The sequence below is a fragment of the Brienomyrus brachyistius genome, unplaced genomic scaffold, assembly GCF_023856365.1.
Source record: "Brienomyrus brachyistius isolate T26 unplaced genomic scaffold, BBRACH_0.4 scaffold53, whole genome shotgun sequence".
Lineage (NCBI taxonomy): Eukaryota > Metazoa > Chordata > Actinopteri > Osteoglossiformes > Mormyridae > Brienomyrus > Brienomyrus brachyistius.
In genome coordinates, this window is record NW_026042328.1 from 2,251,825 (window position 1) to 2,266,308 (window position 14,484).

A 14,484-nucleotide genomic window follows, 5' to 3' on the forward strand; every position below is an offset into this window, starting at 1 on the left:
CAGGCACAGAGTCTAAACATTCTGTGAAATTCTGGCTCTTGGCTGTTTGTCACACAAAGGATGGCAACGGAAACTACATCACTAACTTATATGTGACTAATTTCATATTTCCAATGTGGCTACTTCAAGAATTACAGTTTACAGTGTAGAATACCCAGTAATACTGAGCTCAGTATCTCCAGTTTACAGTGTGGAATACCCAGTAATACTGACCTCAGTAACTCCAGTTTACAGTGTGAATCCCCCAGTCCAGCAGAGAGCAGCTTCACTCCTGAATCCTGCAGGTCATTGTCACTCAGGTCCAGCTCTCTCAGATGTGAGAAGTTTGATCTGAAAGCTGAAGCCAGCGCCTCACAGCATTTCTCTGTGAGATTACAGCTGTTCAGCCTGCAAAAGGAGCCCTGTTATTATACACAGAGACCAGTATATATCCTACACATCAGTAGTCATAGTGGTACAAAATATCCTGACTTATTTCAGCATAATAAGAGGGACACACTACAGTTCAAAGAGAACTGGAGACATAGCAAGGCAGTACCTTAAATCACTACAGTTAGAAAAATTAAACATGATACATTTTTAATGCTGGCCAGTCCTCTGATGGTCATCATGTTCCATGTCATGATGAATACAGTGAACATTTTCATTTCAAAGCACAAATATCCTGAAAGGTTTTGTGTCCAGAATATTCGGGAACTGGATCAATCTACTCAGATGAGTAACTGTTGGAACAACACAGGATCTCCTGTAAATTTACTGCGTATTTTGGCCATTTTTTCCTGTCATATAATCATTGACAGTGGGTAAGTCCATCATGGGTTAAAGGCCTATAGTTTTATTCAAACTATACATTTTCATAAGTCATACAGACCATATTCCCAGTAATGTTCTGTACCCTGAGACTCTTTAATATCTGCATAAGTATTTCCATAAAGCTCTGAGCAGCGCTGTGACTCAGTAATCAGCACTACAGCCGACCATCTAGGGTGTCGGGTTCAGTTCCTTAAAGGGCCAGTTACCCTGAGACTCTGTAATATCTGCATAAGTATTTCCATAAATCTCTGAGCAGTGCTGTGGCTCAGTGATCAGCACTACAGCTGACCATCTAGGGTGTCAGGTTTGGTTCATTCCTGGGATATATATATATATATTTGTGTGTCTGTGTGTGTATGCGTGTGTGTGTGTGTGTGTGTGTGTGTGTGTTTATGTGGGATTTGAATGATGTCCAGAGAAGTTTATGTTTTTAAAATGACTCCTGAATTCCTGATCCTGTGAGTGAAATCATAATTTTCTGTATTTCTCTACCTGGGAACTTATGAAATCACCAAACCCTAATTGCAGGACTACCAATCCTGTCAGATATGCTTTTAAAAGGAACATTCATTTAAAAGAAATATTTATGAACAGTGATACTTCATTCACCCCCATGGGGAAATTGTCTTTTCACCTCCCATTCTGCTCCATGAGACACACAGAAACATACAGGTGAGAAGAAGTTTGGGGTCACAGCACAGGGTCGGCCAGCACCTAGCGCCCCTGCAGTGTTTGGCATTAGGGATCTGCTCAAGGGCCCAGCAATGACATCACTCTGCCGGCCAGGAGATCTGAACCAGTGACCTTCTACTCAGGGACACAGAGTTCGAACATTCTGTGAAATTCTGGCTCTTATCTGTACATCACACAAAGGATGGTGACGGAAACTACATCACAAACTTAAATGTGACTAATTTCATATTTCCAATGTGGCTACTTCAAGAATTACAGTTTACAGTGTAGAATATCCATTAATACTGACCTCAGTATCTCCAGTTTACAGTGTGAATCCCCCAGTCCAGCAGAGAGCAGCTTCACTCCTGAATCCTGCAGGTCATTGTCACTCAGGTCCAGCTCTCTCAGATGTGAGGAGTTTGATCTGAAAGCTGAAGCCAGCGCCTCACAGCATTTCTTTGTGAGATTACAGCTGTTCAGCCTGCAAAAGGAGCCCTGTTATTATACACAGAGACCAGTATATATCCTACACATCAGTGGTCATAGTGGTACAAAATATCCTGACTTATTTCAGCATAATAAGAGGGACAGACTACAGTTCAAAGAGAACTGGAGACATAGCAAGGCAGTACCTTAAATCACTACAGTTAGAAAAATTAAACATGATACATTTTTAATGCTGGCCAATCCTCTGATGGTCATCATGTTCCCTGTCATGATGAATACAGTGAACATTTTCATTTCAAAGCACAAATATCCTGAAAGGTTTTGTGTGCAGAATATTCAGGAACTGGATCAATCTACTCAGATGAGTAACTGTTGGAACAACACAGGATCTCCTGTAAATTTACTGTGTATTTTGGCCATTTTTTGCTGTCATATAATCATTGACAGTGGGTAAGTCCATCATGGGTTAAAAGCCTATAGTTTTATTCAAACTACACATTTCCATAAGTCATACAGACCATATTCCTAATAATGTTCTGTACCCTGAGACTCTAATATCTGCATAAGTATTTCCATAAAGCTCTGAGCAGCGCTGTGGCTCAGTGATCAGCACTACAGCCGACCATCTAGGGTGTCAGGTTTGGTTCCTGCCTGGGATGTGTGTGTGTGTGTTTGTGTGTTTATCTGGATTTTGAATGATGTCCAGAGAAGTTTATGTTTTTTAAATTACACTTGAATTCCTGATCTTGTGTGGAATTAAAATTGGACATCGGTAGGCCCGGTGTCATGCCCGGCTCGTCCGCTCCTCCTGTGTACCACGCCCCCTGCTTACCCACGTGTGTTTCCCGGATCGTACCCAGCTGTGTCCGTTTGCTTTCAATCAGTCCTGTGCATTTAAGTCCTGGTCTCCCCAGTTTTCCTGGTCTGTCATTGATGTTAGTTGGCGTCTTCTGTTCCCTGCCCCAGATCCCCTAAATAAACCCCTGTTTGCCCTGATTTCGCCTTGTCTCCCGCTACCTGCCTGCCAATCCGCACGATCGCCGCTTCGCTCTGCTCGCGATCGCTGCCGATCTCCCGTGACACCCGGGAGGTTGGCATATTGGGTTTGTGTGTGTCTTTAGGCCTTAGGCAAGAAGAGATTGTTTTGAATACTGTGTGACCTCGCTTCGAGATAGCTGCCTGCAGTAAGTTCCGCAGACCCTGAGGAAAGCTCGGGCCTTGGAGAGGCAGACAGTGGAACAAAGGGGGGAGAAACCACCTGCAGGAGGAGATTCGAAGCTGCCCCAACTGGTGCACAATGAGTTATAGCTTTATAAAATAGTTGCAGCAGACAATATATAGTATGTTGCGTGGGAGTGCAAATGTATAAATAACCATGTTAATTATATTAATCATATGTTAACCATGTATTGGCAGTGATTGAATGACAATACGTCAATACGTTAATCATTAATCAAAGGACAACCAAGTATTTACAGTGATTCAATGTCATGTAATCAATATCTATATTCATATCTCCAGTAGGAGCCTAGCAGTCGAGACATGTTCTGGTAAACTGAGCAGAATGGGTGGATTTTACCTTGCCACCAAGGTGAACCAATAGAATTCGAGAATTGTGTTTGTTATACGTTTGAGCTCGGTTCATTGGTGTTTTGTGACCAATCAGGATTTAGACACCCTTACTGTGGAGTGGGAGTTATGGTTTATCAACTGGTTGCTCGGGGAACTCCGGAGGATTTGGTACCGAATGCCAGAATCTGATGAGAGCGCTTTGCTGAGTTGCTAGAATAAAAGAGATTTCCTTTACCTCATCAAACTGAGAGGTCCGACTTTCATTCTAAGTATTATATTTAAAATTTTTCTACCACACTTGTGAGTGAAATTATTATTTTCTACATTTCTCTTCCTGGGAACTTATGAAATCACCAAACCCTAATTGCAGGACTACCAATCCTTTCAGATATGCTTTTAAAAGGAACATTCATTTAAAAGAAATATTTATGAACAGTGATACTTCGTTCATCCCCATGGGGAAATTGTCTTTTCACCTCCCATTCTGCTCCATGAGACACACAGACACACACAGATGAGAGGAAGTTTGGGGTCACAGCACAGGGTCAGCCAGCATCCAGCGCCCCTGCAGTTATTGGCATTAAGGGATTTGCTCAAGGGCCCAGCGATGACATCACTCTGCCGGCCAGGAGGTCTGAACCAGTGACCTTCTACTCATGGGCACAGAGTCCGAACATTCTGTGAAATTCTGGCTCTTGGCTGTTTGTCACACAAAGGATGGTGACGGAAAGTACATCACTAACTTAAATATGACTAATTTCATATTTCCAATGTGGCTACTTCAAGAATTACAGTTTTCAGTGTAGTAATACTGACCTCAGTATCTCCAGCTTACAGTGTGAATCCCACAGTCCAGCAGAAAGCAGCTTCATTCCTGAATCCTGCAGGTCATTGTCACTCAGGTCCAGCTCTCTCAGATGTGAGGAGTTTGATCTGAGAGCTGAAGCCAGCGCCTCACAGCATTTCTTTGTGAGATTACAGCTGTTCAGCCTGCAAAAGGAGCCATGCTATTATACACACAGACCGGTATGTATCCTACACATCAGTGGTCATAGTGGTACAAAGTATCCAGACTTATTTCAGCATAATAAGAGGGACAGACTACAGTTCAAAGAGAACTGGAGACATAGCAAGGCAGTACCTTAAATCACTCCAGTTATAAAAATTAAACATGATACATTTTTAATGCTGGCCAATCCTCTGATGGTCATCATGTTCCCTGTCATGATGAATACAGTGAACATTTTCATTTCAAAGCACAAATATCCTGAAAGGTTTTGTGTCCAGAATATTCGGGAACTGGATCAATCTGTTCAGATGAGTAACTGTTAGAACAACACAGGATCTCCTGTAAATTTACTGTGTATTTTGGCCATTTTTTGCTGTCATATAATCATTGACAGTGGGTAAGTCTATCATGGGTTAAAAGCCTATAGTTTTATTCAAACTATACATTTTCATAAGTCATACAGACCATATTCCCAATAATGTTCTGTATCCTGAGACTCTTTAATATCTGCATAAGTATTTCCATAAAGCTCTGAGCAGCGCTGTGACTCAGTAATCAGCACTACAGCCGACCATCTAGGGTGTCGGGTTCGGTTCCTTCCTGGGATATATGTATGTGTGTGTGTGTGCGTGTGTGCGTGTGTGTTTATGTGGGATTTGAATGATGTCCAGAGAAGTTTATGTTTTTTAAATGAGACCCGAATTCCTGATCCTGTGAGTGAAATCATAATTTTCTGCATTTCTCTTCCTGGGAACTTATGAAATCACCAAACCCTAATTGCAGGACTACCAATCCTGTCAGATATGCTTTTAAAAGGAACATTCATTTAAAAGAAATATTTATGAACAGTGAAACTTCATTCATCCCCATGAGGAAATTGTCTTTTCACCTCCCATTCTGCTCCATGAGACACACAGACACACAGGTGAGAGGAAGTTTGGGGTCACAGCACAGGGTCAGCCAGCATCCAGCGCCCCTGCAGTTATTGGCATTAAGGGATTTGCTCAAGGACCCAGCGATGACATCACTCTGCCGGCCAGGAGATCTGAACCAGTGACCTTCTACTCAGGGACATAGAGTCCGAACATTCTGTGAAATTCTGGCTCTTGGCTGTCCGTCACACAAAGGATGGTGACGGAAACTACATCACTAACTTAAATATGACTAATTTCATATTTCCAATGTGGCTACTTCAAGAATTACACTTTTCAGTGTAGAATATCAAGTAATACTGACCTCAGTATCTCCAGCTTACAGTGTGAATCCCCCAGTACAGCAGAGAGCAGCTTCACTCCTGAGTCTCCTGGGTGATTGTAGCTCAGGTCCAGCTCTCTCAGGTGTGAGGGGTTTGACCTCAGAGCTGAAGCCAGGGAAGAACAGCCTTCTTCTGTGACTCTACAGCCTGACAGCCTGCAGAGGGACAGACAAAAACTCCCCAATAAATAATATCATCTCACAATTAAAAGTACTACTTTTAAGCAAATATATCTGGTTTAATAAATATTTCACTAATTGCAGTTTACAGTATTGACTACTGAGTAATACTGACCTCAGTATCTCCCATTTACAGTGTGGAATACTATCTCAGTTGTACTGTCAAATACCAGTGGCCTGAGGTTTAACCTGTGCGCCAGCTGGAGTGTCATTGTGAAAGACCAGTTTACTATTTGACCTGACAAAAATGACTAACCATGGTACCCCCAGTTTACAGTGTGGAATACCCAGTAATACTAACCTCAGTATCTCCAGTTTACAGTGTGAATCCCCCAGTCCAGCAGAGAGCAGCTTCACTCCTAAATCCTGCAGGTTATTGTCACTCAGGTCCAGCTCTCTCAGGCGTGAGGAGTTTGATCTGAGAGCTGAAGCCAGCACCTCACAGCATTTCTCTGTGAGATTACAGCGGTTCAGCCTGCAAAAGGAGCCATGCCATTTTTTGTACTTTTATGATTATTAACAGTGGGCAAGTCTATCATAGATTAAAATTCTATAGTGTTTTCCAAACTGTTGCTCAAGGGCCCAACGATGACATCACTCTGCAAGCCAGGAGATCTGAACCAGCAGCCTTCCGCTCATGGGCACAGAGTCCAAACCGCAGAGTCACAGACCCCCAGTATTTACAGAAATACTTTCTCCAGTTTCCAGAACTGAAAAGTCTGGGTCTTGGTTGTTTGTCACACAAAGGATGGTCATAGAAAACCTGTCACTTTGTTAGTACGTCACTAACTTTAATCAATATAAAAACTGGCTTCCACATAGTCATGGAAAAAACATACCCGGCCTTGTTATTAATACAAAGGGGAAATAAATGTTATATTTTCATTATATACTTTAAACAATGCTACTATAAAACTGCCCGACTGGAGGTGTTGTTATTGGTGGGAAAACACACAGAGTTAGTTTGTACATGTACTGTAACAATAAAGATATTCTGTTATATTCTCTCCTCTGTCAGGAGCAGCTGCAGCCAGCAGAGGGCGCCAGTGAGCAGCCAGCGACAGCAGTCATACAGAAGCTCCCAGCTCTGGGCTCCATCACATGAACACGCCTGCTGACAATAACACTCACATACCACTTATACACCCTGTGGGTAAAGAGCCCTCACTGTTTCTATAGCAGGTTAGGATGCTGTGCCTGAGATCAGAAGGCAGACTGGATGGGAACGAAAACCTCACTTTTTTGTTTATTACTACATCACTACCTTCAGTCATTATAAAGTCTGTGGTCCAGATTAGCTACTGCTATAGAAACAGCTGCAGTCGAGATTATCAAAATAATAATATTCATCAGACATTTCAAACAATATTCATGTATTACTGCCAGACCAGACATGACTTCCCATCCCCACGTCACTTACAGAGCCGTCCTGGAGTTCTTGACCACAGGCAGCAGCCTCCAGTGCTCTTCATCTGATCTGATGTACTTCTTCATATCAAACACATCCAGCTCCTCATCTGACATCAGCATCACAAAGGCCAGAGCTGAGTACTGTGCAGGTGAGAGGTCTTCTGCTGAAAGGCTTCCTGAATTCAGGTATCTTTCTACATCATTTACTAGAGAATTGTCACCCAGTTCAACCAGACAGTGGAACAGGTTGATGGTCCTTTCTGGAGATAAATTCTCCTTTATTTTCTCCCTGATGTATTTGGCTGTTGTCTGTCCCAGTAACCTTTTTATGGATCTTTTTAAAGTGGTATGTGACCTGGTTCCTCTCTGTCCCAGTAGCCTTTGTAACAGAGTCTTACTGGAGTGTGTTGAGAGGCCCAGTAGGAAGCGGAGGTAGAGGTCCAAGTGTCCATTCTTGCTCTCTAATGCCTGATCCACTGCAGTCTTCAGCAGGTCATCTGATGAGTTTGACAGAAACACGTATAAAGCAGCGAGATACTCCTGGATGCTCAGATGCACAAAGCAGTACACCTTCTCCTGATACAGCCCATATTCCTCTTTAAAGACTTCTGTGCACACTCCAGAGTAAACTGAAGCTTCAGTGACATCAATGTCATTCTCTGTCAGATCTTGCTCATAAAATATGAGATTGCCTTTCTCAAGGTTGTCAAAAGCCAGTTTACCAAGTTTCAAAAGGAATTCCTTGCTGTATTTCTTAAGCTTGGTTTCATCGTTTTCCATATACTTGTCATTTTTCAAACTCGCCTGAAAGATCAGGAAGTGTGTGTACATTTCAGTCAGAGTCCTTGGAATTTCTCCACTGTCAGTCTCACTAAAAAGCCTCTTAAGCACAGTGGCTGAAATCCAGCAGAATACAGGTATATGGCACATGATGAAGAGGCTCCTTGATGATTTCACATGTGTGATAATCCTGCTGGCCAGGCTCTCATCACTGAATCTCCTCCTGAAATACTCCTCCTTCTGGGCATCACTGAACCCTCGTATCTCTGTCACCCGGTGGACACACTTAGGAGGTATCTGATTGGCTGCTGCTGGCCGGGAGGTTATCCAGAGGAGAGCGGATGTAAGCAGATTCCCCTTAATGAGGTTAGTCAACAGCACATCCAGTGACGTTTTCTTTGTTACATCAAACCAGCTCTCATTGTTTTGAAAATCTAGAGGAAGGCGACACTCATCCAGACCATCAAAGATTAACAAAACTTTGTACCTAAACAGCTCAGTGGATTTAAATGATTTCAGTTCTGGGACAAAGTGGTGAAGCAGTTCAATCAGACTGTATTCACCCTTAATCAAATTCAGGTCCCGGAAAGGAAGAGCAAATATGAAGTGAACATCCTGGTTTGTTTTTCCTTCTGCCCAGTCGAGAATAAATTTCTGCACAGAGACTGTTTTCCCGATACCTGCCACCCCTTTAGTGAGTACAGATCTGATTGGTGTCTCACACCCCCATAAGGGGTTAAATATATCATTGCACTTGACTGTAGTATCTTCTGTTCGCCTTTTCTTGGATGCTGTTTCAATCTGTCTCACTTCATGTTCATCATTGACTCCTCCAGTCCCACCTTCAGTTATGTAGAGTTCTGTGTAAATCTCACTGAGAAGTGTTGGCTGGCCTTCCTTAGGATTCCCTTCAAATACACACTCACATTTCTGCTTCAGGTTACTTTTGATTCTGTGCAGACATTGCAGCATGAGCTGTTCTGAAAAGAAATGAGAGGAAAATGCACTAATTCTTACTGTGATCCTGACCAGTATGAGAGGAAGAATATTTTCCAAAAACACACTTTTTTACACATACAAGTCCAGATATTTCACTGTGACAAATGTGAAATGTAAAGTTTTACCATACAAATTTTACCACAACACCACGTACAGTATTGTGCATAAGTCTAAGGCAGACAAAGAAAATGTTTAAAGTAATGCTGTCAATGTTAACATGTTAATGCTTGCGATAAATCAGGAGACCTTAATACTCTATTTTGATCTTAACGCAAATTAATCATGTAGGCTGACCCAGGGCCGTAGGTCTCGTATTGTGGTACCCGGCAGACTGCACAGCTCTTTTGAAGGGGAAAACAATGGCTGTTATTAAGTCCTTAAAAAGACTAACACAGGTACTCAACAAGCACCAAAGCACCATAAGATGGAAACTCAGGGAGGTCAGAGGCCGGATAGTGTGGCGGACAAACTGTGGGTAATTTACATAATGACTAAAGACACGCGAGGATCGGGCAGGATTCACAAAGACACAGGCAAGGGCACACAGGACAATGGGGAACAACACAAGGATTTACAATAACAAACACAACAGGGCTGTGGACATGGCTGGCGAGCATGCTGGGATATGCTAATAGGGTCCCGCTATACGGAAGCCATCCCACCGGAGAGCATGCTGGGATAGGCTAATAGGCTCCCGCTATATGGAAGCCATCCCACCGGAGAGCATGCTGGGATATGCTAATAGGCTCCCGCTATACGGAAGCCATCCCACTGGCGCTACAGTGTTAACATTGGGGGGGTGGCGGGTATATCGGGACCAGAGGTGTGAGGTCACGTCGCATTATAGGGCTAGTATGGTGGTTTAGTGTGGGGTCTCTCTGCTTACGGGGCTGTGAGAGCGTCTGCCAGCAGGGGGCGTGTTTCCTAACTATGTAAGTCAGCAACTGCTTTTGGGAAATGCAGCCCAGAGCGGGAGACGTCTTACAGAAACCTAAAATTAGCTACGTCAAAAGGTTAAAAAAGGTTTACACGGTTAAATACATTTTTAAAATTTTTTTATTAAAAAGATACGATTCCTCTTACCAGTTTGTCATGCATTTCTTTGTTCCAAGACCACACATGTATTTGTCTCCCAAAAAATACTAGCAAACAGCCGACCACCATTTTAAACATGTGATTAATCATAATTAATCACAGCTTAGTATTGTGACTAACTGGACCATTTTTTAATCGATTGACACCACAAGTTTAAAGCCATTTATCTGGGAAGTAAGTTGCTCTGGAAACAAAACCAAAAGCATCACTTCAGCTCCCAAACCTCCTCAGGGGACCACAGCCAGTCCATGTGATCCTTACATTTCACCACCAGCTCACTTCATTAACTAATGAAATCAGCTAAAAATGTTCATGAGATACTGATTAGCCATATGACCTCTGCTAGTGGTCAAGTAAAAAAAATACATGGATGTACGATTTTTGCAAATACTGCAGTGACTTTACTAAAAGTGTTCAGATTGGCTCACACACCAACATGAAGATCCTTCTCTCTGGCTGCCTAAGACTTTAGCACAGTGCTGTACATGTACAGAATGTTATGAGGCTCTTACTCTTCTCCAGCATGTCAGCGAGGTCATTTTGCTCCATGGTCCTCAGGATGTACAGTGTGATCTTCAGAGCTCCCTCTCTGCCACAGGTCTTCTGCATCCGACCATCACTGTCCAGGTCATTGTCCTCCTCCAGCAGAGGCTCAGAGCATTCTGGGTAATTCTGATCTAGGTACCTCACGAACTTCTTCAGCTCATCCTTTAGGAACTTTACGGCTTTTTCCTCTAGTAACTAAAACAAATAGTCACAGTTAATTCTTGCTACTTGCAGCATCATAGTTTTAAACATATTTGCTTTAACAGGATGAATTTCTTATTATTCAACTTTATAAAATATAAGTTAATTCATATAACAGCTAAAAAAAACATATCAGCAACAAATACATACCTTCAGTATGGATGATAAACCCGATTTGTCATGTAGATCTGAACTACATTCTTCCATTTGGTGTCTGTGAATGAGGCAGAAAAGTTAATCTAAATCAGTCCAATTCAAATTTATTTACGTAGTGCCTTTTAAAAATATTATATTGTCTCAAAGCGCTTGACATGCTCCCTGCCAAATGCCCCCAGAGAACCAGCAAAAGGCGACAGTGGGTTTGTTTGAGGGGGCGGGCTGTGGCTCAGTGGAGTGAGCCTCTGGGCCTGTGATCAGAAGGTTGTATTAATTAACCACAGACTAAATTAAAAGAAAACATTCATTGATGTTTTATAATACCGATCCAGTCATTGGCTTTTAAATATTTGCTGATATTGATTCAAATAGCAACTTTTTTTGGCTAGACAGTGTATAACATAGACAGTAATACAGACAGAACATCTCTTTAAATTCTCAAAGCCAACTGGATTTGACAAAGTAAAAAAATTATGCATTCAATATAAAGTTTCTTTCCTCATAGCTTATATGTGTCTCTGTGCCATTTGACTGAGAGTCTGGGTGTTTTAAACAGTGTTTGTCTAAATGCACATTTACCTTTGATCTGTAGGAAAAGATCCCTCTCTGAAGTGGATTGGAATTCCCATTGACCTGTCACTCTTCAGGGAAACACAGCTGGGTACAGGGGAGTCTGCTCTCTTCATCAGGACACTGTGGGCAGTGAGAGGACACAAACCCTCATGGTATAAATATAATTCATACAATGGGGACGGCATCACACTGCTGGGTACAGGGGAGTCTGCTCTCTTCATCAGGACACTGTGTGCAGTGAGAGGAAACAAACCCTCATGGTATAAATATAATTCATACAATGGGGACGGCATCACACTGCTGGGTACAGGGGAGTCTGCTCTCTTCATCAGGACACTGTGGGCAGTGAGAGGACACAAACCCTCATGGTATAAATATAATTCATACAATGGGGACGGCATCACACTGCTGGGTACAGGGGAGTCTGCTCTCTTCATCAGGACACTGTGGGCAGTGAGAGGACACAAACCCTCATGGTATAAATATAATTCATACAATGGGGACGGCATCACACTGCTGGGTACAGGGGAGTCTGCTCTCTTCATCAGGACACTGTGTGCAGTGAGAGGAAACAAACCCTCATGGTATAAATATAATTCATACAATGGGGACGGCATCACACTGCTGGGTACAGGGGAGTCTGCTCTCTGTATCAGGACACTGTGGGCAGTGAGAGGAAACAAACCCTCATGGTATAAATATAATTCATACAATGGGGACGGCATCACACTGCTGTTTATCCTTCTGCTCTGCCGTCATGTACTTTGATATGCTGTGAATTCCTACATGAAAGGTTTAGTATCATTGTTAAAAACCTCCCTAACTAGACTTGACTGATGATGTTTTTTACATGTATATATATTTATTTATTTGTTTAATTTTACTGTCGCCATTTTGGACAGGAGGGATGGTCTGTTGCTCGCCTCTCATATAAAACAGAAAATAGGCAAAGACAGAAGATGGCGAGATCTTTTTATGAAGCTACACATATTACAGTGCTGCCCACTGACCAGCCCTAGCTAGGAGCCCAGGTTACTTTATGTTATGGCCTGACTATAGACCCAGAGAGACATGCATGCTAGTGGGCTGTAACACTGTTACCTCTCAGTGCTCTTTCTGTTACACTCCACAGGGGGGAGCATTTCAGAAGCAGTTCCGTCCATTTTAGTGCCGATCCAGACCAGATGATTCCTGCTGGGGTCTCTGTGAACATGAAGGGTAAATAGTTACATACATAAACAACATCTAGTCCTCAGCACTTTTACATCGAATCAGCGCACTGGGTCTCCATTATGTTAGTTCGACACATTTCATGTCCGAGCTGCAGACTGACTTTTTCCACTAGTACTGAGAAAGTTACTCAAAAAATTTTAGGAGCAGCAGCACATAACTTAGGCACAGCACAAAGATCGACGTACAATGCAACACATCTGAACTGTATGACTGAAAAATGCTTTGGAAATAAATATACAATTCATAGTAATCACGAAGTGACGTTTTACTTTAAAGGAGAAAGACAAAAAAGTGAGGTAGCGCTTAAATCAATGGTCCGGCCGCTCTATATAAGTGTTTCATACATGTTAATTTTATTAGATGTGTCTGTTACGTATAATCTTACCTTGCAATTAAAATATCTTTATTATTTTTCCAGAATTACATTCGTGTGTCTTGACAGAACGGCAATTCCAGCTTTAAATCACTTTCACTTTCATTTACAGACAGGAAATGATCCGCTTCGTGTGAAACGCGGAAGCGGTCTGAGCAGAAACGGGCGCGGACTCAGTGGCACGGCGGACCGTTTTGGGGGGTTTTATCCATGTGACTTAATAATAAACGATAAGCGAAAGGAGACAAGCTCCGCCGCCACCTAATTCTGTCATAACGCACATTCTGCATTATATTTCTGCTTATAAAACGCGGTAGTGCAGTGACACTTTACCCACGATTAAATAACGAGTCACTATTCACATCATTCTTTATTACGAATTAGTGCAAAAGCACCCTGGCACATGTTGTCCTTTGCATAGTGAATCCCAGCTGCTTCTGGTCACATTGTTCATCCAGGGACACGGTGATGTCACTTGGGACCTATGACGTTATATTTGTGCCTCATTCCTGACCTTATAGACGGAATTTCACAAGCAACATCCCCGCTCCGCGCGCTCAGCTCAGCCTGCACGCTCGCTCACCTTTGCACAGCGTCACATTTATGCCACAATAATTAGCCAATCAGGGACCCGAAGTAGTTAATTCCTGATTGGTCAGTCTCCTCTCCAATCACTGCACTTCTTGACAGAAGGTGGCTGGAAGAGATAAATTACGCAAGGAAACGCGGAAATTATTTTACCTATTGCACGAAACGGGACGTTAAATAATATGATGAAACTGTTGTGTCAGATAGAACAGGAATAACTGGACGTGATCACAGTTGAGAAGTTTAAAAAAAACACAGTGCATAACAGTGACAGACCTCTGTCGCGATTCCAGACAGACGCAAGTGTCAACTTCAGCCACATATTGTATCAGAAAACGCGGGGGGGCGGAACCGGACCCTACTGGCGGGTCGTGTGTAACTAAAAGCAAGGCTGATTGCTGATAACATCAATCTAACTAGACCCATAACATCCTCCTTTTCCAAATAAACATTATACAACAAAAACACAAATTAAGGAATGCAAAATGCGACAATATTGAGTTAAAGTCTTTTTTTTCAAGCAACAGCCATACTTTCTAACTATACTAGTTTATACTAATTTCTAATAATACAAATTTGA

The 14,484-nt window shown here is 42.4% G+C and overlaps 1 protein-coding gene across 3 annotated transcripts in view; it reads right to left on the reverse strand.

The window, feature by feature from the left end:
• The window catches only part of LOC125724015 (NACHT, LRR and PYD domains-containing protein 12-like), a 134,520-nt gene that overhangs the window by 68,228 nt on the left and 51,808 nt on the right, over positions 1-14,484 (reverse strand). The window contains exons 1-11 of one of the 3 annotated variants that reach the window (XM_049000863.1): positions 13,329-13,487; positions 12,812-12,913; positions 11,717-11,830; positions 11,132-11,195; positions 10,747-10,975; positions 7,371-9,120; positions 6,252-6,425; positions 5,753-5,926; positions 4,324-4,497; positions 1,796-1,969; positions 214-387 (exon numbers count right to left, since the gene is read on the reverse strand). In XM_049000863.1, the coding sequence (XP_048856820.1) occupies positions 214-387; positions 1,796-1,969; positions 4,324-4,497; positions 5,753-5,926; positions 6,252-6,425; positions 7,371-9,120; positions 10,747-10,975; positions 11,132-11,195; positions 11,717-11,830; positions 12,812-12,873 (3,089 nt within the window). In that variant the 5' untranslated portion in view covers positions 12,874-12,913; positions 13,329-13,487. Of the gene's footprint in view, positions 1-213; positions 388-1,795; positions 1,970-4,323; positions 4,498-5,752; positions 5,927-6,251; positions 6,426-7,370; positions 9,121-10,746; positions 10,976-11,131; positions 11,196-11,716; positions 11,831-12,811; positions 12,914-13,328; positions 13,488-14,484 lie in introns of those variants that run through there. The other 2 variants (XM_049000864.1, XM_049000862.1) reach the window with 2 other exon arrangements.